Source organism: Scyliorhinus torazame, chromosome 9, assembly GCF_047496885.1.
Source record: "Scyliorhinus torazame isolate Kashiwa2021f chromosome 9, sScyTor2.1, whole genome shotgun sequence".
NCBI classification, from domain to species: Eukaryota; Metazoa; Chordata; class Chondrichthyes; order Carcharhiniformes; family Scyliorhinidae; genus Scyliorhinus; species Scyliorhinus torazame.
In genome coordinates this window covers 104,307,892-104,333,184 of record NC_092715.1, presented here as the reverse complement: position 1 = coordinate 104,333,184, position 25,293 = coordinate 104,307,892, and the positions used below count along the sequence as shown (strand labels likewise).

At 47.6% G+C, this 25,293-nt stretch overlaps 1 protein-coding gene across 4 annotated transcripts in view; it reads left to right on the top strand.

The window, feature by feature from the left end:
- chd1 (chromodomain helicase DNA binding protein 1) overlaps positions 1–25,293 on the top strand; it is a 299,232-nt gene that overhangs the window by 143,617 nt on the left and 130,322 nt on the right. For all 4 annotated transcript variants that reach the window (XM_072516362.1, XM_072516363.1, XM_072516361.1 and 1 more), the window contains 3 exons: positions 22,373–22,635; positions 23,350–23,575; positions 25,189–25,289. In XM_072516362.1, coding sequence (XP_072372463.1) covers positions 22,373–22,635; positions 23,350–23,575; positions 25,189–25,289 — 590 coding nt within the window. The remainder of the gene's footprint in view (positions 1–22,372; positions 22,636–23,349; positions 23,576–25,188; positions 25,290–25,293) is intronic.

Sequence of the window (25,293 nt, the reverse complement as noted above, 5' to 3'; positions counted from 1 at the left end):
ATGCTCTCTGAAATGGCACAGCAAACCACCCAGTTGTATCCAACTGCTACAAAGTCTAAAAGCTCAAAATCCAAACCATTATCATCTAGAAGGACAAGGAATGCATAGGAACCCCACCAAGCCACTCACCATCCTGGCTTGGGAATATATCTGTTCCTTCACTGTCACTGGATCAAAATCCTAGGACACTCTCATATCCCTAGGATGCAGAACGTCAGGCTCTGGGGATTTGTTGTCACATCGTCCCATCATTTACATCTGCTGATTCCTTTAAGTTTGTTCAAATACAGACTGAAATAGTGACTGTGTTGACAACAAAGAAGGAAAAGAATTCCTGAAATGTGTGCAGAAGAATTTTCTTGATTAGTGTCTTTCTATCTGAAAGAGGGTGGAAATGGTGCTGAATCTAATTTGGGGAAATTAAATTGAGACTTTTTTCAATGGGAGAGTATTTCGGGAACAGGACCATCATATCGTCAGGTTTAGAGTAGTTAAGGAAAAGGCCAAGGAACAATCTAGCATAAAAATTGCTAAATTTGTAAGACTAATTTCGAGAATCATAGAATAGTACATCACAGAGGAGGCTGTTTGGCTTGCCGAGTCACTGCAGACTTGTTCAATAGTTAGTTCAATAGCCCAAACTCCTCCCCATATTCCTTTAATGTTTTCCTCCAAGGGTTTATACAAATCCCTTTTGAAGGCTGTGATTGAATCTCTTTCAGAGGTTCCCCCTGTAAAAGCAACAACAACATTAATTCCTTTGTTGTAATATCTGGGTCATAGCTTGCCTATATGTCCATTCCTTCACCTTTGTTTGAGAAACTTGAAGATGTTCTTAAGCCACTTTGCAGATCCCTGTGAGCCATTCCTGGAACACAGACACATACATCGAACAGAGGGATTCGTCCTTCTGTTCTAAAAACTTTTCTTTGATTAATTTCAGAGGACCTCTTACCTGATGTCCATAAATTAATTCCAAATGACTAAAACTAGTAGATTCCTTCAGTAAATCTTGGGTAGCAAATAAAAGAAAATCCAGTCCTTTGTCCAAAACATGTGGATATTCATGATAATATGTTTTAATCATTGTTTGAGAGTTTTGATGGTACCCCTGTAAAGCTCCTCGTGTCTGTGAATGATCTGTTTTTTATATAGGCATTCAAAATAAGATCGAGCTTTAAGTTAGTTTAATTTTTGTGGTTCTATATTTGAAAGTGTTAATTGCTTCAGTTTGGTGGTTTAGATGCATTAATGAGTGAGGGTAACTGACATGGAAGCAAACATGGTTTAAGGTTAGAAAGAACTTGAGTTTGGTTTTAAGCTGAACCCAGAAGGAGCTGGACCGAACCAGGGAGCTGCAAAAAGAACAGAAGAAAAGTGTAAAACTAGAGAGTTGGGACAAGAATTATGGCCGGATTCGCCGCGGCCGCACCGGGTTGGAGAATCGGCTTTGATGGCGAAAATTCCCGCCACGCCGTTCCGACGCCGGGACTCGATTCTCCAGCGACAGGAGAATCGGCGCCAGTCGCTGGCGTGCGGTCGATGCGGCGCCGGTCGGGGGCCGTTGAAAGGGGACCCCGCGGCGATTCTACGCAGTCGACCGGCCGAGTTCCGCCGGCGCGGTTCACGTATGATACCACATTGGCAGGAGCTCGGACCCATGGCCGCGGTGGCCGTCCTGGTGGGGAGGCGGGGGGATCAGACTCCGGTGGGCAGCCTCTGACTGCCAGGCCCGCAATCGGGGGCTACCGATCGGCGGGCGCGTGCGATTTGGGGGGGTGGCCTGCCTACTTCCGCGAAGGCCCGCAGTGTCGCTATGCCATGTTGCGCGTCGCCAGCGCAGAAACGACCACCATGAACATAGAACATAACAGCGCAGTACAGGCCCTTCGCCCCTCGATGTTGCGCCGACCTATGAAACCACTCTAAAGCCCATCTACACTATTCCCTTATCGTCCATATGTCTATCCAATGACCATTTCAATGCCCTTAGTGTTGGCGAGTCCAGTACTGTTGCAGGCAGGGCATTCCACGCCCTTACTACTCTCCGAGTAAAGAACCTACCTCTGACATCTGTCTTATATCTATCTCCCCTCAATTTAAAGCTATGTCCCCTCGTGCTAGACATCACCATCCGAGGAAAAAGGTTCTCACTGTCCACCCTATCCAATCCTCTGATCATCTTGTATGCCTCAATTAAGTCACCTCTTAACCTTCTTCTCTCTAACGAAAACAGCCTCAAGTCCCTCAGCCTTTCCTCATAAGATCTGCCCTCCATACCAGGCAACATTCTGGTAAAACTCCTCTGCACCCTTTCCAATGCTTCCACATCCTTCCTATAATGCGGCGACCAGAATAGCACGCAATACTCCAAATGCGGCTGCACCAGAGTTTTGTACAACTGCAACATGACCTCATGGCTCCGAAACTCAATCCCTCGACCAATAAAAGCTAACACGCCGTACGCCTTCTTAACAACCCTCTCAACCTGGGTGGCAACTTTCAGGGATCTATGTACATGGACACCGAGAGCCCTCTGCTCATCCACACTGCCAAGAATCTTACCATTAGCCCAGTACTCTGTCTTCCTGTTATTCCTTCCAAAATGAATCACCTCACACTTTTCTGCATTAAACTCCATTTGCCACCTCTCAGCCCAGCGCTGCAGCTTATCTATGCCCCTCTGTAACTTGTAACATCCTTCCGCACAGTCCACAACTCCACCGACTTTAGTGTCATCTGCAAATTTACTCGCCCATCCTTCTACGCCCTCCTCCAGGTCATTTATAAAAATGATAAACAGCAGTGGCCCCAAAACAGATCCTTGTGGTACACCACTAGTAACTGGACTCCAGCCTGAACATTTCCCAACAACCACCACCCTTTGTCTTCTTCCAGCTAGCCAATTTCTGATCCAAACTGCTAAATCACCCTGAATCCCATGCCATGTATTTTCTGCAGTAGCCTACCGTGGGAAACCTTATCAAATGCTTTAAAGAAATCCATATACACCACATCAACTGCTTTACCCTCATCCACCTGTTTGGTCACCTTCTCAAAGAACTCAATAAGGTTTGTGAGGCACGACCTACCCTTCACAAAACTGTATTGACTATCTGTAATCAAATTATTCCTTTCCAGATGATTATACACCCTATCTCTTATAAACCTTTCCAAGATTTTCCCCACAACAGAAGTAAGGCTCACTGGTCTATAGTTACCGGGGTTGTCTCTACTTCCCTTGAACAAGGGGACAGCATTTTCTATCCCCCAGTCTTCTGGCACTATTCCTGTAGACAAAGATGACTTAAAGATCAAAGCCAAAGGCTCAGCAATCTCCTCCCTGGCTTCCCAGAGAATCCTAGGATAAATCCCATCCGGCCCAGGGGACTTATCTATTTTCACACTTTCCAGAATTGCTAACACCACCTCCTTATGAACCTCAAGCCCTTCTCGTCTAGTAGCCTGAATCTCAGTATTCTCCTCGACAACATTGTCTTTTTCCTGTGTGAATACTGACGAAAAATATTCATTTAGCACCTCTCCTATCTCCTCGAACTCCAAGCACAACTTCCCACTACTGTCCTTGACTGGCCCTACTCTTACCCTAGTCATTCTTTTATTCCTGACATATCTGTAGAATGCTTCAGGGTTATCCTTGATCCTACCTGCCAAAGACTTCTCATATCCACTCCTGGCTCTTCTTAGCTCTCTCTTTAGGTCCTTCCCAGCTAATTTGTAACTCTCGAGCGCCCTAACTGAACCTCCATGTCTCATCTTTACATAAGCCTCCTTCTTCCTCTTGACAAGTGTTTCGACTGCTTTAGTAAACCACGGTTCCCTTGCTCGACCACTTCCTCCCTGCCTGACAGGTACATACTTATCTTCTTCTTGTGTAGCGCCTCCTTGGCTCGATTAAAACCCGCCCTCCTTCTCGCCACCTCCGCACTCCAATCCTGGTACACCCGTACCACCGCATTCTCCCATCTACTGCTCCATAACTTTTTGGCCCATCTCAGAACCACTTCTCTATCATTAAAGCGGTGAAATCGCACGATTGTCGCCCTAGGTGGTTCTCCCGCCTTTGGTCTCCTCACAGGGACCCGATGAGCCCCCTCCACTTCTAAGGGGCCCGAAGGGGCCTCAGCTCCCATCAGCGAGCTTAGCATCTTGCTCACGTAAGCCCCGCAGTCCGCTCCTTCCACTCCCTCGGGGAGACCCAGGATCGGAAGGTTCTTCCTTCGTGCTCTGTTTTCTAGGGCCTCAATCCTTTCAATGCACTTTTTGTGGAGCGCCTCGTGCGTCTGTGTTTTGACCGCCAGGCCCAGGATCTCGTCTTCAATGTCCGTCACCTTCTGCTCCACCACGCGGAGCTCTGTCTCCTGGGTCCTTTGTGCCTCCTTAAGCCCCTCAATTGCCTGTAGCATCGGGGTCAGCACCTCCTTCTTAAGTAGCTCCACACATCGTCTTAAGAATTCGTCTTGATCGGGCCCCCATGTCGCCTGGGCTTTCTCCGCCACCATCTTCCTGCTTTTTTCCTCCTGTCCCTATCGTCGAGGATTCTTCGCGATGTAGCCGCCGCCGCCGCCGATATTTTTCTCTTTCGTTGGGGGGGACTCCCTGTTAACTCACCCCACACCGGGTTTCGTCCTGAAAAAATTCCCCGTTGGGGCTCTTAAATGAGCCCGAAGGTCCGTTTGAGCTGGAGCCGCCGAAACATGCGGCTTAGCTGGGCATCGCCGCAACCGGAAGTCAGGTACATACTTATCAAGGACATGCAGTAGCTGTTCCTTGAACAAGCTCCACATTTCCATTGTGCCCATCCCCTGCAGTTTTTCTCTCCATCCGATGCATCGTAAGTCTTGCCTCATCGCATCATAATTGCCTTTCCCCCAGATATAACTCTTGCCCTGCGGTATATACCTATCCCTTTCCATCACTAAAGTAAACGTAATCGAATTGTGGTCACTATCACCAAAGTGCTCAACTACCTCCAAATCTAACACCTGTCCTGGTTCATTACCCAGTACCAAATCCAATAAGGCCTCGCCTAACAATGCCACCCCTCCCCCTCTTTTACCACCTTCCCTGAGCTTACTGAAATATCTAAACCCCGGCACCTGCAACAACCATTCCTGTCCCTGCTCTATCCATGTCTCCGAAATGGCCACAATATCCAAGTCCCAGGTACCAACCCATGCCGCAAGTTCACCCACCTTATTCCGGATGCTCCTGGCATTGAAGAAGACACACTTTAAACCACCTTCCTGCCTGCCGGTACACTCCTGCAACTTTGAAACCTTACTCATGACCTCACTACTCTCAACCTCCTGTATACTGGAGCTACAATTCAGGTTCCCAAGCCCCTGCTGAACTAGTTTAAACCCTCCCGAAGAGCATTAGCAAATTTACCCCCCAGGATATTGGTACCCCTCTGGTCCAGGTGTAGACCGTTTGTAGAGGTCCCACCGACCCCAGAATGAGCCCCAATTATCCAGAAATCTGAAACCCTCCCTCCTGCACCATCCCTGTAGCCACATGTTCAACTCCTCTCTCTCCCTATTCCTCGTCTCGCTATCACGTGGCACGGGTAACAACCCAGAGATAATAACTCTGTTTGTCCTAGATCTAAGTTTCCACCCTAGCTCCCTGAATTCCTGCCTTACGTCCGTATCCCTTTTCTTACCTATGTCGTTGGTACCTATGTGGACCATGACTTGGGGCTGCTCCCCCTCCCCCTTAAGGATCCCGAAAACACAATCCGAGACATCACGCACCCTGGCACCTGGGAGGCTACACAGCAACCGCGAGTCTCTCTCATTCCCACATAATCTCCTATCTATCCCCCTAACTATGGAGTCTCCAATGACTAATGCTCTACTCCTCTTCCCCCTTCCCTTCTGAGCAACAGGGACATACTGTGCCAGAGACCTGTACCCCATGACATACCCCTGGTAAGTCGTCCGTCCCCCCGTCCACCCGTCCCCAACAGTATCCAAAGCGGTATACTGGTTACTAAGGGGAATGACCACAGGGGATCCCTGTACTGACTGCTTCCTCCCAGCCCCTCTCACCGTCACCTATCTATCTTTATTCTTCGGAGTAACTACATCCCTGAAGCTTCTATCTATGAACACCTCTGCCTCCCGAATGATCAGAAGTTCCTCCAGCTCCAGTTCCCTAACGCGGTTTCTGAGGAGCTGGTGATGGGTGCACTTCCCACAGATGAAATCAGCAGGGACACTGACGGCATCCCTCACCTCCAACATTCTGCAGGAGGAACATTGCACCTTCCCTGCCATCCCCTCTAGATAAAAAACAAAAAATAAAGAGCTTGCCTGTTATTCACTCCCCTTCTCAGCAAGCACTATCAGCAAACTCTGAGCCCTGCACGATAACACCTGTGGGAAAATAAAAGAAAAACTACTTACCAGTCACCAGCCAATCCCTTACCTGCAGCCTGTGATGTCACGGTTCAACTTCTTTCTACTTCTACCTGCCCTCGAGCCTTCTTCTTGATCTTCACAAGGTTAGAGGGGGTAGGGAGGGAAACACTGAAGAAGTGTTTTGGGTTTAAGCGTCACTTGACAACAGCTCCCCCCACAAACCACCTTAAAGTTAGGGTGACCACAATGGAGGTATGCAAATTTCCCCCGCAACAACCAATCAGCAGCTTTGCTCTACTGCCCATTGCTGGATGCTTGTCTTCACTTGACCAGCTAAGGTCCCTTGCTCAGGTACACCTTCAAGTTAGGGTGACCACAACGGAGGCATGCAAATTTTCCCCGCAACAGCCAAACAGCAGCTCCGCTCTACTGCCCTCTGCTGGATCGCCGGCGCAGAAACGGCTAACACGTGCATGCGCCGGCGCGGAAACGGCCGCCACGTGCATGCACGTACCAGCGCCTGCAGTGCAGTATATCGGCGCCTGAGCTGTGTGCTGGCCCCCTGTAGGCCACTGAATCGCTGGGCCAATCTGGTGTTTACGCCGGCATCAACACTTAGCCGGGATTTTGGAGAATCCCGGCCTATGTCTCAGGAAGATAGTTAATTTAAAGGAACAAGTTGAAAATGGTTCTGTTGGGTGAAGTCAAAGTAAAAAAGCAGAGAAAGTGCTTTTATGTTAGAGAGAGCTACAAGACCCAAATTTAAGGTGAGAACCCAGACATTGGATAAATCAAAAGCTTTGTGACCTCTTAATACAGCCTTTGAAGCAGTAGCGTTCCGTTGGCATGCCTGAAAGATTAAGCGGATGCAGAGAAATACTGAAAGGAGAGATTGAAATCTTGGAAGTAGATCCTTGGTGAAGGCATCTGAAAGAAAGGGTTGTTGGGAGACGATTCCAAGGTGTGCTTTTTGAAGAATGGAGTCGGGAAACACACGGGTGGAAGTCCCATTCCAGTGAGACCAGTTGGCTCACCTGGGGGATTTGATGAGAAATCCGCAGAAATTGTTTTGGGTGGCATCTGCCAATTGGTTTCAGAGTGTGATGGGTCTGGCCGCAGGTTGGTCTGTTGGTTTACGTGACCTGTGTACTTACCGAAAACATTTAAGTATAATGTATATCTTATATTTATCCTTTAAAAACCTGTGTTCAGGGCGGCATGGGGTGCAGTGGGGCTGCGGCGCTGAGGACCCGGTTCGAATCCCGAGCCTGGGCCACTGTCCGTGTAGAGTTTGCCCATTCTCCCCATGTCTGCGTGGGTTTTGCCGCCACAACCCAAAGATGTGCTGGTTAGATGTTCATATATAATATAATTTACAGGGCAGAAGGAGGCCAGCCGGCCCATCGAGTCTGCACTGGCTCTTGGAAAGAGCACCCCACTCAAGCCCACGCCTCCACCCTATCTCCGCAACCCAGTAACCACACCTAAACCTTTTGGACACTAAGGTCAATTTACCATGACCAATCCACCGAAGTGGGCTCAGTGGGCTAAACAGCTGGTTTGTGATGCAGAACAAGGCCAGCAGCGCGGGTTCAATTCCCGTACCAGCTTACGCAAACAGGCGCCGGAATGTGGCGGCTAGGGGCTTTTCACAGTAACTTCATACTTGTGACAATAAAAGATTATTATTATTAACCTGCACATCTTTGGACTGTGGGAGGAAACCGGAGCACCTGGAGGAAACCCACGCACACAGGGAGAACGTGCAGTCTCCGCACAGACAGTGACCCAAGCCAGGAATCGAACCTGGGACCCTGGAGCTATGAAGCAACTGTGCTAACCACTGTGCTACCCTGGATTGGCCATGTTAAATTGCCCCTTAATTGGAAAATAAAAGTAATTGGCTACTCTAAATTAAAAAAGAACAACCTGTGTTCGTCCATGAACATATAGGTGGGGTGTAGGAGTATTGTACTGTAGTCAATCTTTTAATGTTTAAAACATGTTCTATAATTTGGTTAAAAGTTAATTGACATTCATAGAAACATACATAGAAATTAGAAGCTGGAGGAGGCCATTTGGCCCTGCTCCGCCATTCATTATGATCATGGCGCATCAACTTCGATACCATGATCCCACCTCTTCTCTTCCCCCCTCCCCCCCCTTGTTCCTTGATTCCTTTAGTCCCGAGATCTGTATCTAATTCCTTATTACGCAACCTTTTGGCCTCTACGACTTTTTGTGGTACTTAATTCCACAGATTCACCACTGCCTCGGTCTGAAGACACTTCTCCTCACCTCAGTCCTAAAATGTTTACCCTTTATCCTCAAACAATGACCCCTAGTCCTGGATGCCCCACCATTGGGAACGTTCTTTCTGAATCTACCCTGTCTAATCCTGTTGAATTTTATAAGTTTCTATGAGATCCCCTGTCACTCTTCTAAATTCCAATTATTATAATCTTAACCGATTTAGTCTCTCCTCTTATGACTCCTCATGTGATTCTGTACAACCATGTCACTGAACACAAAAAATAAGCTATGATCTATTGAGCTAGGGATACACTCTGGGATCTGCCTGTCCAGTCATAACATTAGCTGGGATTGTAACACTCTGTTACACACAGGCGCAACTAGTGTCTTAAGAGTAGTCGCGTCCACCTTAATTGTGACCATCTTCAAGAAAGGAGACAGATCTGACTGCAGAAATTGCAGAGGGATTACACTACTCTCCACCGTGGGAATACTCCTCAACCCCCTCCTTCCAGTGGCTGACGAGCTCCTCCCTGAGTCTCAGTGTGGCTTTCACTGATCAAGAGGCTTAATGGACATGATCTTCAACGTGCAACAAATCCAGGAAAAGTGCAGGGAGCACCATCAACCTCTGTGCATGGCTGTCTTCGATTTCACAAAGACCGTCAACTCTGTGAGGGATTGTGGAATGTCCTCCTCAAATCCGGATGCCCACAGAAGTTTGTCACCATTCTCCGCCTGCTCCACAATGACATGCAAGCTGTGATCCTCACCAAGGATCAAACAGGGCTCCATCCTCGCAGCAATACTCCATCCTGCCACCGTGAAGCTGCACACTGGAGTGGAGCTAACCTACCGGACAAGCGGGAAACTGTTCAATCTTGGACGCTTCCAGACCAGAACCAAGACCACCCAACCTCTGTCATCGAGCTGCAGTACGCAGACGATACCTGCGATTGTGCACAGGCTGAGCTACAAACTCATCATTGATGCATTCAATGAGGCATATGAGATAATGGGCCTCAGACTAAACACCCGGAAAACAAAGATTCTCTACCTGCCCGCTCCTACCACACAAAATTGCCCCCTGACCATTAGGGTCCACAGTGAGCCCTTGAACAGTATGGATCATTTACCATACCTCGGGAGCCTCCTCTCAGTAAGAGCAGTTACTGACGAGGAAATCCAGCATTGACTCCAATGCTCCAGTGCAGTCTCTGAATACCTGAGGAACGGAGTGTTCGAAGTGGGCGCAATGTAGTTATAATCCTGTTCACTCTGCCCACTAAAGTTTGATGAGTACAAGTTGAGATGTTTTCCTTTAACGGAGAACAAGCTAAGATTTTATTATTTCTCCTTGAAATGTGGGCAACACGAGCAAGGCAACATTTATTGCCTATCCCTACTTATCCCGAGAAGGCACTGATGGTACTTTACTTCAATCACAGGCTTCCATGATGCTACTGGATAGAAAATGTCAGAATATTAATCCAGCGATGATGAAGGAACAGCAATTTAGATCCAAAATCATGTTTCTGTTTGACTTGGAAGAAAACTTCAAAGTAATAATGTTCGTGCAGTATTGTTGAAGTTGTGCTTTTCAATGGTCGAGATAGTGAGGAATGTAGGCATCGTAAAAACCTTGGTGAATTGCATGCAGGGCTTTGTAGGTGGTGGAGAATCATTGAAAAATCAGATGATGATGGAGAAAAATTTGTTGTTAATGGTGCTTTAAATGTCAAGACAAATGGTCTTGTCCAAGATGATCGTTGCCTGGCATGAATATTCCCAGCAACTTGTCAGCCCAAGCCTGAATGTTGTTCAGGCCATACTGAAAGATGATTTGGGCTTCTTCATTGTCAAAGGCGTTGTGAATGGAGCTGTAGAATTGTCCGTAAATATCCTTCTCCTGACTTAATGACAGAGCATAATTGATGAAGCAAGTCATCCTCGACGCTGCGGGACTGTCCAAGAAGAAGTAGTCACATACGAATAAGGAAGAGAAGTTGGCCACTTATCCTCTCAAGCTTGTTCTGTCACTCAATCGAATCATGGCTGATCTGATTGTAACCTCCACTCCACATTTCTGCCTACACTCGCTAACCTTTCGCCCCTTTGTTAATCAAGAATCTATCTAGCTCTGCCTTAAAGATATTCAAAGACTGCTTCCATTGCTTTTTGAGAAAGAGAGATTTAAAGACCCACGATCCTCAGAGAAAAAAGTTCTCCTCTTCTGTACTTATTGGGCGACCCTTTATTTTTAAACAGTGGCGCCAGTTTTAGATTCTTCAGTTTAACCTCATAAGACAACCTGCCCATTCCTGGTATTAGTCTAGTAAACCTTCTCTGAACTGTTTCTAACGTATTTACATCTTTCCTTAAATAAGAAGACCAAAACGGTACACTGTAATCCAGATGTGGTCTTACCAATGCACTGTACAACTGAAGCATAACCTCCCTAGTTTTGTTATTTGTTCTCTTCATTGGATTGGATTTGTTTATTGTCACGTGTACCGAGGTACAGTGAAAAGTATTTTTCTGTGAGTAGCTCAACAGATCATTAAGTACATGAGAAGAAAAGGGAATAAAAGAAAATACATAATATGGCAACACAACATATACAATGTAACTACATAAGCACTGGCATCGGATGAAGCATACAGGGTGTAGTGTTAATGAGGTCAGTCCATAAGAGGGTCACTTAGGAGTCTGGTGACAGTGGGGAAGAAGCTTTTTTTGAGTCTGTTCGTGCGTGTTCTCAGACTTCTGTGGGGAAGAAGTTCTAAGAGTGAGTAAGCCGGGTGGGAGGGATCTTTGATTATGCTGCCCGCTTTCCCCAGGCAGCGGGAGGTGTAGATGGAGTCAATGGATGGGAGGCAGGTTTGTGTGATGGACTGGGCGGTGTTCACGACTCTCTGAAGTTTCTTGCGGTCCTGGGCCGAGCAGTTGCCATACTCTGCTGTGATTCAGCCTGATAGGATGCTTTCTATGGTGCATCTGTAAAAATTGGTACGGGTTAATGTGGACTTGCCAAATTTCCTTAGTTTCCTGAGGAAGTGTAGGCGCTGTTGTGCTTTCTTGGTGGTAGTGTCGACATGGGTGGACCAGGACAGATTTGTGGAGATGTGCACCCCATGGAATTTGAAACTGCTAACCATCTCCACCTCGGCCCTGTTGATGCTGACAGGGGTGTGTACAGTACTTTGCTTCCTGAAGTCAATTACCAGATCTTTAGTTTTGCTGGCATTGAGGGAGAGATTGTTGTCGCTACACCACTCCACTAGATTCTCTATCTCCCTCCTGTATTCGGACTCGTCGTTATTCGAGATCCGGCCCACTATGGTCGTATCGTCAGCAAACTTGTAGATGGAGTTGGAACAAGGTTTTGCTACGCAGTCGTGTGTGTACAGGGAGTAGAGTAGGGGGCTAAGTACGCAGCCTTGCGGGGCACCGGTGTTGAGGACTATTGTGGAGGAGGTGTTGTTGTTCATTCTTACTGATAGTGGTCTGTTGGTCAGAAAATCGAGGATCCAGTTGCAGAATGGGGAGCCAAGTCCTAGGTTTTGGAGCTTTGATATGAGCTTGGCTGGGATTATGGTGTTGAAGGCGGAGCTGTAGTCAATAAATAGGAGTCTAATGTAGAAGTCCTTGTTTTCGAGATGCTCTAGGGATGAGTGTAGGGCCAGGGAAATGGTGTCTGATGTGGACCGGTTGCAGCGGTATGCGAATTGCAGTGGATCAAGGCGTTCTGGGAGTATGGAGGTGATGCGCTTCATGATCAACCTCTCGAAGCACTTCATTACACTTCAATAAATAGGAGTCTCTTCACAATAAATGGTAACAATCTATTAGCTTTCTTAATTACTTGCTGTACCTGCATACTAGCCTTCTGTGATTCATGCACTAGGACATCCAGATCCCTCAATCTCAGAGTTCTACAACCTCTCACCATTTATATCGTCATGTGAGAGTCCCTTTAAGCAAAGTGTGTTTTATCAAATGGCTGCAGTGATGTCATTGTGTGGGTGGAGCTGGAATGTGATTCTGCTTTTTACTTTCGTTTTGAGCTGGAAGCTCTTTTTGGCTCTTTTAGTTTCGCTTTCTGTTGGAGAGCTGCATTCAAATCAAGCAGATGTATGTTTGGTCTCTCTCTCTGCATGATAAAGAATGCCTCCAGATAACTTGATGATTTCCAAGTAATACCTGTTTCTGTAAGGAATGCAAACCTACTGTCTTTGTTAAAAAGTGTTTTGGTTTATGGGTGTTGTTAGGGAAGTTACAAAGGGTTATCTACAGAGTACTGTATCTTTTTGGGGGGGGGGGTTATCAGGGTTTGTAGCTGATAAGATGTTTGCTGTGTGTTTATAAAATGTTAACTGCATTCATAGAATAAACATTGCTCTTGTTTAAAAATACTTTTAGGTGGGCACGGGAGCAATAGGTCAGAAGGTGAGAGCATTGAGGGAGAACTAGGGAATAGGGACAGTGTGGCTCTGAGGCAGAGCAGACTGGGAGAAGCTGCTGAACACAGCGGGTCTGGTGGCCTGAAGTGCATATGTTTTAATGCAAGGAGCATTACGGGTAAGGCAGATGAACTTAGAGCTTGGATTAGTACTTGGAACTATGATGTTGTTGCCATTACAGAGACCTGGTTGAGGGAAGGGCAGGATTGGCAGCTAAACGTTCCAGGATTTAGATGTTTCAGGCGGGATAGAGGGGGATGTAAAAGGGGAGGCGGAGTTGCGCTACTTGTTCGGGAGAATATCACAGCTGTACTGCGAGAGGACACCTCAGAGGGCAGTGAGGCTATATGGGTAGAGATCAGGAATAAGAAGGGCGCAGTCACAATGTTGGGGGTTTACTACAGGCCTCCCAACAGCCAGCGGGAGATAGAGGAGCAGATAGGTAGACAGATTTTGGAAAAGAGTAAAAACAACAGGGTTGTGGTGATGGGAGACTTCAACTTCCCCAATATTGACTGGGACTCACTTAGTGCCAGGGGCTTAGACGGGGCGGAGTTTGTAAGGAGCATCCAGGAGGGCTTCTTAAAACAATATGTAGACAGTCCAACTAGGGAAGGGGCGGTACTGGACCTGGTATTGGGGAATGAGCCCGGCCATGTGGTAGATGTTTCAGTAGGGGAGCATTTCGGTAACAGTGACCACAATTCAGTAAGTTTTAAAGTACTGGTGGACAAGGATAAGAGTGGTCCGAGGATGAATGTGCTAAATTGGGGGAAGGCTAATTATAACAATATTAGGCGGGAACTGAAGAACATAGATTGGGGGCGGATGTTTGAGGGCAAATCAACATCTGACATGTGGGAGGCTTTCAAGTGGCAGTTGAAAGGAATACAGGACCGGCATGTTCCTGTGAGGAAGAAAGATAAATACGGCAATTTTCGGGAACCTTGGATGACGAGTGATATTGTAGGCCTTGTCAAAAAGAAAAAGGAGGCATTTGTCAGGGCTAAAAGGCTGGGAACAGACGAAGCCTGCGTGGAATATAAGGAAAGTAGGTAGGAACTTAAGCAAGGAGTCAGGAGGGCTAGAAGGGGTCACGAAAAGTCATTGGCAAATAGGGTTAAGGAAAATCCCAAGGCTTTTTACACGTACATAAAAAGCAAGAGGGTAGCCAGGGAAAGGGTTGGCCCACTGAAGGATAGGCAAGGGAATCTATGTGTGGAGCCAGAGGAAATGGGCGAGGTACTAAATGAATACTTTGCATCAGTATTCACCAAAGAGAAGGAATTGGTAGATGTTGAGTCTGGAGAAGGGGGTGTAGATAGCCTGGGTCACATTGTGATCCAAAAAGACGAGGTGTTGGGTGTCTTAAAAAATATTAAGGTAGATAAGTCCCCAGGGCCTGATGGGATCTACCCCAGAATACTGAAGGAGGCTGGAGAGGAAATTGCTGAGGCCTTGACAGAAATCTTTGGATCCTCGCTGTCTTCAGGGGATGTCCCGGAGGACTGGAGAATAGCCAATGTTGTTCCTCTGTTTAAGAAGGGTAGCAAGGATAATCCCGGGAACTACAGGCCGGTGAGCCTTACTTCAGTGGTAGGGAAATTACTGGAGAGAATTCTTCGAGACAGGATCTACTCCCATTTGGAAGCAAATGGACGTATTAGTGAGAGGCAGCACGGTTTTGTGAAGGGGAGGTCGTGTCTCACTAACTTGATAGAGTTTTTCGAGGAGGTCACTAAGATGATTGATGCAGGAAGGCAGTAGATGTTGTCTATATGGACTTCAGTCAGGCCTTTGACAAGGTCCCTCATGGTAGACTAGTACAAAAGGTGAAGTCACACGGGATCAGGGGTGAGCTGGCAAGGTGGATACAGAACTGGCTAGGCCATAGAAGGCAGAGAGTAGCAATGGAGGGATGCTTTTCTAATTGGAGGGCTGTGACCAGTGGTGTTCCACAGGGATCAGTGCTGGGACCTTTGCTCTTTGTAGTATATATAAATGATTTGGAGGAAAATGTAAATGGTCTGATTAGTAAGTTTGCAGACGACACAAAGGTTGGTGGAATTGCGGATAGCGATGAGGACTGTCGGAGGATACAGCAGGATTTAGATTGTCTGGAGACTTGGGCGAAGAGATGGCAGATGGAGTTTAATCCGGACAAATGTGAGGTAATGCATTTTGGAAGGTCTAATGCAGGTAGGAAATATACAGTGAATGGTAGAACCCTCAAGAGTATTGAAAGTCAAAGAGATCTAGGAGTACAGGCCCACAGGTCATTGAAAGGGGCAACACAGGTGGAGAAGGTAGTCAAGAAGGCATACGGCATGCTTGCCTTCATTGGCCGGGGCATTGAGTAGAAGAATTGGCAAGTCATGTTGCAGCTGTATAGAACCTTAGTTAGGCCACACTTGGAGTATAGTGTTCAATTCTGGTCGCCACACTACCAGAAGGATGTGGAGGCTTTAGAGAGGGTGCAGAAGAGATTTACCAGAATGTTGCCTGGTATGGAGGGCATTAGCTATGAGGAGCGATTGAATAAACTCGGTTTGTTCTCACTGGAACGAAGGAGGTTGAGGGGAGACCTGATAGAGGTATACAAAATTATGAGGGGCATAGACAGAGTGGATAGTCAGAGGCTTTTCCCCAGGGTAGAGGGGTCAATTACTAGGGGGCATAGGTTTAAGGTGAGAGGGGCAAGGTTTAGAGTAGATGTACGAGGCAAGTTTTTTACGCAGAGGGTAGTGGGTGCCTGGAACTCGCTACCGGAGGAGGTAGTGGAAGCAGGGACGATAGGGACATTTAAGGGGCATCTTGACAAATATATGAATAGGATGGGAATAGAAGGATACGGACCCAGGAAGTGTAGAAGATTGTAGTTTAGTCGGGCATCATGGTCGGCACGGGCTTGGCGGGTCGAAGGGCCTATTCCTGTGCTGTACATTTCTTTGTTCTTTGTTCTCTGTTGCATCACACCTGTAAAGTGGGCCCTTGTGCTCCCCATAACCAAAATCTATTAAAAGTTGTGGGTCAGGTGAACTCCATGATATACTTTGGTGTTCTCTAAACCCTGGCCCATAATAATATGTTTCTTTTTTATTTTTCTTGCTAAATTGGACAATTTTACATTTGCCCAGATTACACTCTATTTGCCATCCTTTCCCACTCACTTAACCCAGCCATGTCCTCTTCATAGCTTAAATTTTCTACCGATCTTTGTGTCGTCAGCAAATTTTGCGACCATATCTTCAGTTCCTTCATCCAAGGTATTATATAAATTGTAAAAAGTTGAGGCATCAGTACTGATCTGATCTATGTGGACACCACTTGTTACGTCGCACCAACCAATAAAAGACCCATTCATGTCTACCGTCTGTTTCCTGTTGGTTATCTAATTTTCTATCCATGCCGATATGTTACCCCTGACACTGAGTTTTTATTTTCCACAGTAAATGTTCATGTGGCACTTATCAAATGTCTTGTGGAAATCTAAGTACTGTGCATCCACCGGTTCCCCTTTCTCCACAGCACATACAATTCCATCAAAGAACTCCCAAAAATTGGTGAAACATTATTTCCCTTTCACAAAACCATGTTGATTCTACCTGATGGCCTCAAATTCTTCGAAGTGCTCTGCTATAACATCTTTAGTAATAGCATGTAATTTTTATTTTAAAAAATATATATTTATTAAATTTTTAACACAATTTTTCACCCTTACAAACAACCCCCCCCCCTCGTAACATAGAAAGAAAACGCACATAAGATATAAACATGGTAAAACGATATGTTACAGAACTTTGTACATTGGATTCCTCCCGTACATGTCAGTTTTCTAGATCCTTCATGTATTATCTTGCTCAAATACCCCCCAGACAGACCCCCTTTCCCCCGCCCTCCCCCCGGGTTGCTGCTGCTGCTGACCGACCTTCATCTAACGCTCCGCGAGATAGTCTAGGAACGGTTGCCACTGCCAGTAGAACCCCTGCGCAGACCCTCTCAAGGCAAACTTTATCCTCTCCAGCTTGATAAAGCCAGCCATATCATTTTTCCAGGCCTCCACGCTAGGGAGCTTCGCCTCCTTCCACATTAGCAAGATCCTTCGCCGGGCTACTAGGGACGCAAAGGCCAGAATGCCGGCCTCTTTCGCCTCCTGCACGCCCGGCTCGTCCACTGCTCCAAATATTGCTAGCCCCCAGCTTGGCTTGACCCGGGCTTTCACCACCTTAGATATTGTTCCCGCCACTCCCCTCCAGAACCCCTCCAGTGCCGGGCATGACCGAAACATATGGACATGGTTCGCCGGACTTCCTGCGCACCTCCCACATCTGTCCTCTACCCCAAAGAACCTACTCAGCCTCGCCCCTGTCATGTGCGCTCTGTGAACCACCTTAAATTGTATCAGGCTAAGCCTGGCACACGAGGAAGAGGGATTAACCCTACTTAGGGCATCAGCCCATAGCCCCTCCTCAATCTCCTCCCCCAACTCCTCTTCCCATTTACCCTTCAGCTCCTCTACCAAAGTCTCCCCCTCTTCTTTCATCTCCTGGTATATAGCCGACACCTTGCCCTCTCCAACCCATGCGCCTGAGATCACCCTGCCTTGAATTTCCTGTGCCGGGAGCAACGGGAATTCCCTCACCTGCCGCCTCACAAACGCCCTCGCCTGCATGTATCTGAAAGCATTTCCCGGGGGTAGCCCAAACTTCTCCATTGCCCCTAGGCTCACAAATGTCCCATCAATGAACAGGTCCCCCATTCTTCTAATCCCCGCCCGATGCCAGCTCTGAAACCCCCCGTCCATCCTCCCTGGGACAAACCGATGGTTACCCCTGATCGGGGACCACGCCGAGGCTCCCATCGCACCCCTGTGCCGTCTCCACTGGCCCCAGATCTTTAGCGTTGCCGCCACCACCGGACTCGTGGTGTACCTTGTCGGCGAGAGCGGCAGCTGTGCCGTCACCAGCGCCCCCAGGCTCGTTCCTTTGCAGGACGCCATCTCCAACCTCTTCCATGCCGCCCCCTCTCCCTCCATCACCCACTTACGGATCATCGCCACATTTGCTGCCCAGTAGTAGCCCCCCAGATTCGGCAGCGCCAACCCTCCTCGGTCCCTACTGCGCTCCAGAAACCCCCTCCTTACCCTCGGGGTCTTATTCGCCCACACAAACCCCATAATGCTCCTGCCTACCCTCTTAAAAAAGGCCTTAGTGATCACGATGGGAAGGCACTGAAACACAAAAAGAAACCTCGGGAGGACCACCATTTTGACCGACTGCACTCTACCCGCTAGCGAGAGCGGCAACATGTCCCATCTTTTGAAGTCCTCCTTCATCTGCTCCACCAGCCTCATCAAATTCAATTTATGTAGGGCCCCCCAACTCCTAGCTATTTGGATCCCCAGGTTCCGAAAACTCCTTTCCGCCCTCCTCAGCGGTAGATCGTCTATCCCCCTTTCCTGGTCTCCTGCCTGTACTACAAAGAGCTCACTCTTCCCCACATTAAGCTTATAGCCCGAAAAATCCCAGAACTCCCTTAGAGTCTGCATGACCTCCACCATCCCCTCCGCTGGATCCGCCACATACAGCAACAGGCAACTGCATAAAGCGACATTCGATGCTCCTCTCCCCCTAGGACCACTCCCCTCCAGTTCCTAGACTCCCTTAATGACATGGCCAAGGGTTCAATTGATAATGCAAACAACAGGGGGGGGGACACAGAGGGCACCCCTGCCTCGTCCCACGGTACAGACGAAAATACTCCGACCTCCGCCGATTCGTAACCACACTCGCCACCGGGGCTCTGTAAAGGAGCTTAACCCAACTAATAAACCCTCCCCCGAACCCAAACTTACGCAGCACTTTCCAGAGGCACTCCCACTCTACTCGGTCAAAGGCCTTCTCCGCATCCATAGCTGCCACTATCTCCGCCTCTCCCTCCACCGATGGCATCATTATCACGTTTAGGAGCCGCCGCACATTGGTGTTTAGCTGCCTGCCCTTCACAAATCCCGTCTGGTCCTCGTGAATCACCCCCGGGACACAGTCCTCGATCCTCGTAGCCAGCACTTTTGCCAGCAACTTAGCATCCACGTTGAGGAGCGAGATCGGCCTGTACGACCCACATTGCAGTGGGTCCTTGTCCCGCTTCAGGATCAAAGAGATTGTCGCCTCCGACATTGTCGGGGGCAGGGTCCCTCCCTCCCTTGCCTCATTAAAAGTCCTCACGAGCAGCGGGGCCAACAGGTCTACGTACTTCCTGTAGAACTCAACCGGGAACCTGTCCGGTCCCGGGGCCTTCCCTGCCTGCATACTCCCCAAACCTTTGCTCAGCTCCTCCAACCCAATTGGTGCCCCCAAACCAGCCACCTCCTGCTCCTCCACCCTCTGGAACCTCAGTTGTTCCAGGAATCGTCTCATTCCCTCTTTCCCCCGCTGGGGGCTGGGATCTGTGCAGCTCCTCATAGAAGGCCTTGAATGCCTCATTTACTTTCGTTGCACTCCGCACCGTAGCTCCAAGATCGCCACCCCTCGATTCTTCGCTTCCAGCCCTGAATGGAATACTTGTCCTACCCATCCCTTTCTTAACCTGACCTGATCCGCCACCTTCAAATGTGTCTCCTGGAGCATGACCACGTCTGCCTTCAGTCCCTTTAAGTGCGCGAACACTCGGGCCCTCTTTACCGGCCCATTCAGGCCCCTCACGTTCCACGTTATCAGCCGGATTGGGGGGGCCGGCCTCTCTTCTCCCCCTCTCCCCCCCCCCACCCCCCCCGCCGCCAACTAGCCATCTCCTTTTCTAGGCCAGTCCCGTGCCCGCGCCGCCCTCACCCTCCAGTCCCCCAGACGGGAGACCCCCGCCCTGACCACCTCTTCTGTGTCCCATTCCCCTTCGGCCAGTGCAGCAGCAACCCTCCCCCCGCCCCCCTCCCCGCTAGACCCGTGTCTAGCTTTTTTGCTCCACCCATAGCACTCCCGTAAGTCAGCTAACACTTGCTGATCCCGGCTTCCCCCGCCGTCCCATTGACCCCCCCCCCCCCCGTGTGGGAATCTCCCAATCAGTGTGCGCTCCTCTGTTTCTCCTCCCCCCCCCCCTTTCTTCCCTAGCGTGGGAAAAAACCCACGCTTTCCTAAGCCTGCCCCGCCCCCTCTGGCGTAGCTCCTGTCGCGGCCTTGTGTCATTTCCCCCATCCCCGAGCCTCCTTTCCCTCCAGCACCAGCGCCCACCGTCTCGTGCAGTCTTCTCACCCGGTCCCTTTCCCCATCCATATCCCTCCCCCAGCCCGTGGAACATTTCCTGCGCGTGATTAACACCCTGTGTACACCAAACATCCACCCCCCACCCTCACAAACCCTCAGTTTGAGTCCAACTTTTCAGTTTGAATAAAGGTCCAAGCCTCCTCAGGCGTTTCAAAATAGTGGTGTTGATCCTTGTATGTGACCCACAATCGCGCTGGCTGTAGCATTCCGAATCTCACTCCTTTCCGGTGCAGCCCGGTTGAAACCCGCTCTCCTCTTTGCAATCTCCGTGCTCCAGTCCGGGTATATTCAGATCTCCGCATTCTCCCAGCTACTGATCCGCTCTTTCTTGGCCCATTTCAAGACCCTCTCTCTGTCCGTGAAACGGTGAAACCTCACCACAATCGCCCATGGCGGCTCATTAGCCTTGGGCCTCCTCGCCAGCACCCGGTGTGCCCCATCCAGCTCCAACGGCCTCGAAGGGGCCTCCGCGCTCATCATCGACTCGAGCATCGTGCTCGCATATGCCCCGGCATCGGCCCCCTCCGCTCCTTCAGGGAGACCCAGGATCCGAAGATTCTTTCTCCGCGACCTGTTCTCCAGGTCTTCGAATCTTCCCGCCCACCTCTTGTGCAGCGCCTCGTGCTCCTCCACCCTCACCGCCAGGCCCAAAATCTCATCCTCGCTCTCATTGACTTTTTTCTGCACCTCCTGGATCTTTACCTCGTGGGCCTTCTGGGTCATCCCTAGTCCTTCAATCGCCGACAGCATAGGCGCCAGCATCTCTTTCCGCAGCTCCTCGAAACAGCTCTTAATGAACTCTTGCAGCTCTGGCCCACCTTCCCCTTTATCCCTGGCCGCCGCCAAACGGTGAAGGGGGACCTCACTCTTCCCTTCCCACACGGAACGTCTTCAAAAATTTCCCATTGGGGCTCCTCTAGAGAGCCCGAAAGTCCGTGAACGTGGGAGCTGCCGAATCGTGTGGCTTAGCTCCGCATCGCCGCAACCGGAAGTCCGTAATAGCATGTAATAATTTCCCCACGTCAGATGTTAGGCTAACTGGCCTACAGTTTACTGTGCTCTCCCTCCCTTTTTGAATAATCTTGACCCACCTCAAGTCAGATCTCTCCTGGTTCCAATATTCTTTAACTCTGGAACTTTGCATCTAAGAAATCTATCTCCTCAGCTTGGCTATCCTGAAAGTTCAACTCACTGTTCGGAGTCCATAAGACCATAAGACATAGGAGTGGAAGTAAGGCCATTCGGCCCATCGAGTCCCCTCCGCCATTCAATCATGGCTGATTTCAACTCCATTTACCCGCTCTCTCTCCATAGCCCTTAATTCCTCGAGAAATCAAGAATTTATCAACTTCTGTCTTAAAGACACTCAACGTCCCGGCCTCCACCGCCCTCTGTGGCAATGAATTCCACAGACCCACCACTCTGGCTGAAGAAATTTCTCCTCATCTCTGTTCTAAAGTGACTCCCTTTTATTCTAAGGCTGTGCCCCCGGGTCCTAGTCTCCCCTGCTAATGGAAACAACTTCCCTACGTCCACCCTATCTAAGCCATTCATTCTGTCCTTCTGTTAACGAGTTTTACTCTCTTTTAGTGGGAGTACAGAATAAAGAAATGCGTCTTGCAAGAAGCTTGTTTTAAACTAACTAACAACTCCACTTCCTTGCAAACCAGACCCCTGCTTGAAATCAGAGCTGTACTTGGGAATCTACTCACCCCTATAATTAATTTATTGACCCTTTGCTATTCTATTATTTATCTCCCAGGCAACTTTGTCTCATGAGCAGTTACTGGAGGCAAGGTGCTTTACCAGAAATCCCTTATCAGAGAAACCTAGTTTTTAGAGTTTTTCCCAAAAACAAATGAGCCATCACAGCAAAGTATGGAAAATTTGCACAATTGCCATAGTCAATCTTCCCCTGAAGTATGTATTTTAACACCATTATTGCTTAAGTGCATATTCCAGTCTTTTTGAGATGTCAGGAAACTTACAATTGTATTTTTTATAATTAAAGGATTAAAATAAAAAAGGTGAAGAAAGGAAAGGGACTGAAGAGACCAGCTGAATCATCAGATGATGACGATGAAGAACACGATAAGAGGGGTTCTCGTCGCCAGGCAACAGTTAATGTCAGCTACAAGGAAGATGAGGATGCTAAAACAGATTCTGATGATTTACTTGAAATCTGTGGGGAGGATCTCCCTCCACCCCCAGAGGAAGAAGAAGAATTTGAAACATTAGAGAGAGTAATGGAATCACAAGTAGGACGGAAAGGAGGTATTTTCTAAATCTTCAAAGGAGTATTAAAATACAATATAAATAATGGTACATTGTTGGCTTGCGTGCTAAGTAAATCATTTTGCTTATTTAAACATAATTTATCCAGGTTTTGCATTGCCTGATGAATATGACCACACTATTGGCCTTCCTTTGGGACTTTTACATTAGATTTCCTCTTTGTTAGAACAGATTTGTATCATATTACAACATTATGAATTGAAAACCTCATTATACTTATTTTAGTAAGTCATTGGAAGACAATGGAATTGTGAAACAAGAACAAGAATGATATCAGTGCTGTTTGATTTTTATCCAACCTCTCAATGATGAGACCCTGCAGATATGAATGACTATTATTTCCTCCTCCAGCAGTTAGTGATCCTTCGTTGTGTTACTGCCCTGTAGCAGTTGGCATTCCCAAGATCTTAGCCCAAGTGACAATTATGTTTGAGGCTCGTCAGTACATGTGGGTGGTCTGTTATGTCACTAGCAGGAGATGGACACAGTGAGTGTATCACAGCCAAGCCTGATGAAGTCCACATGCAGGCAGATTCCAGCAGAGGCTATTGGATGTCAGTCAGGGATGATACTATTTTGACTTGTATGATTGGTCTAGCATTCGACTGAATTTTAGAACACTTCAGAACTTGCTAATTCTTTTACTTGTATCCTAAATTACATTTTAGTTTGAAGTATTTCTTTGTTGTTTAGCAACTGGTGCGTCCACCACTACCTATGCAGTAGAGGCTGAGGGTAATCCCAATTCTGGATTTGATCCCTTGAGAGAGGTTGGAGAACGACAATATCTGATTAAATGGAAGGGCTGGTCCCACCTCCACAACACCTGGGAAAGTGAAGAAACACTTTTGCAGCAGAATACAAGAGGAATGAAGAAATTGGAGAACTACAAGAAAAAGGATGAGGAAACCAAACGATGGTATGTTATGCAGAAAGATCCTTCTAACACACAGTTGCTGAATGCTTTTTATTACCACTTTTACAACTGTACACTAATCAGTTCATGTTGGAATTCATTGTTGTAGTCCCAAAATATTTTCCTACATGGTAATGTGAAATGGGGAATTAAATAAATCATTAACTCACCTAAAGTCCAATGGTTCTTTTTGAAGAGTAACAGCAATATTTTCCTCTGGACTCCTCTAAGTATAATAAGTTTTTGGGGAGGAGGCGGCATTGTCATATTGTCACTGAACTAGTAATCCAGAGACCGGAGTTCAAATCTCACCATGGCAGATGGTGAAGAACTTTGGAATTAAAAGACTAATGATGACCATGAAAAAAACCATCTGGCTCATCTGCCATCATTATCTGGTTTGATGTGGTTGACTCTTAAATGCCCTCTAGCAATCCGCTAGAAAGTCTAAAAGGAATGAAACCGGCGGACCACCCGACATTAACCTAGGTACCGGAATCGACAGCAGCAACCCTGTTGACCCTGCAAGGTCTGCTGTACAAACATCTGGGGTCAAATGCCAAAATTATAAAAGCTGTCTCACAGACGAGACATAATCACATTCACATAGTCAAACCTTACAGATAATGTCCCAGCCACCAGCATCACAATGACTGGTTATGTCCTGACCAGCAGAGGCGGCGGCACAGTGGGATACCATCAGGAGGGAGCTGCCCTCCACAACATCCAACTCCAGACTCCATGAAATCTCATGGCATCAGGTCAAACATGTAACCTTTGTGGTTACATCAGGTTAATCCTGCTGATTACCAAATAATGGCTGAGGCTATTGGATACTGCAAATATTATGGGCCCTGACACTATTCCAGCAATAGTACTGAAGACCTGTGCTCCAGAACTTGCTGTGCCCCGAGCAAAGCTGTTCCAGTACAGCTCCAACACTTGCATGTACCCAGCAATGTGGAAGATTGCCCAGGTATGTCGTCCCATGGATTTCAGTGGTTCAAAAAGGAAGCTCAGCCCCATGTTCTCAAGGACAGTTGGGGATGGGCAAAAAAACATTGGCCTAGCAATGCCTATATCCCAAAATGACTGAAAAAAAAGGTTTTTGAACTGAATTGGAAAAGACCTGAGTTTTTCAGGTAACATAGTAGCTAGAAGTTTCAGCACTCGCAAATCACTGTTTCAGATATCAAGACCACTTGACAGTTAATTTTGACAAATATAGAGCCTTTTATGTTGGGGGGTATGTAATTGAAACATGTCATTGTTATGCACAGAGCCAGTTGTTCAGTACTTGAGTGTAGGAAGAATCCTCAGGATATATACTAGCTTCTTCTAATGATGACTGCATCTGCCCAGAGAAGGGCTATTTTAACTCAAACTTCACATTACTGGCAGCTTGAGCCAAAGAGCAGTATTGATACCATCCACAGAAATACAATGCAAACCTCAGGAAATATTTCAGGAGAGGATAAAGATTATGGTCATGAGCAAGATAAATTATTTTTAGCCAAAGGTTTAATTAATTGATCTCCAAGTCATTTGTAATGAGCATCTTGATTCCCTGTCAACAGAAATATTTTCTTTGAATACATTTGAAATTAACTTCATAGGTTGAAAATGGCATCTCCCGAAGATATCGAATACTTGAACTGTCAACAGGAGTTGGTGGATGACTTGCACAGGCAATATCAATTTGTGGAGCGAATAATTGGTAA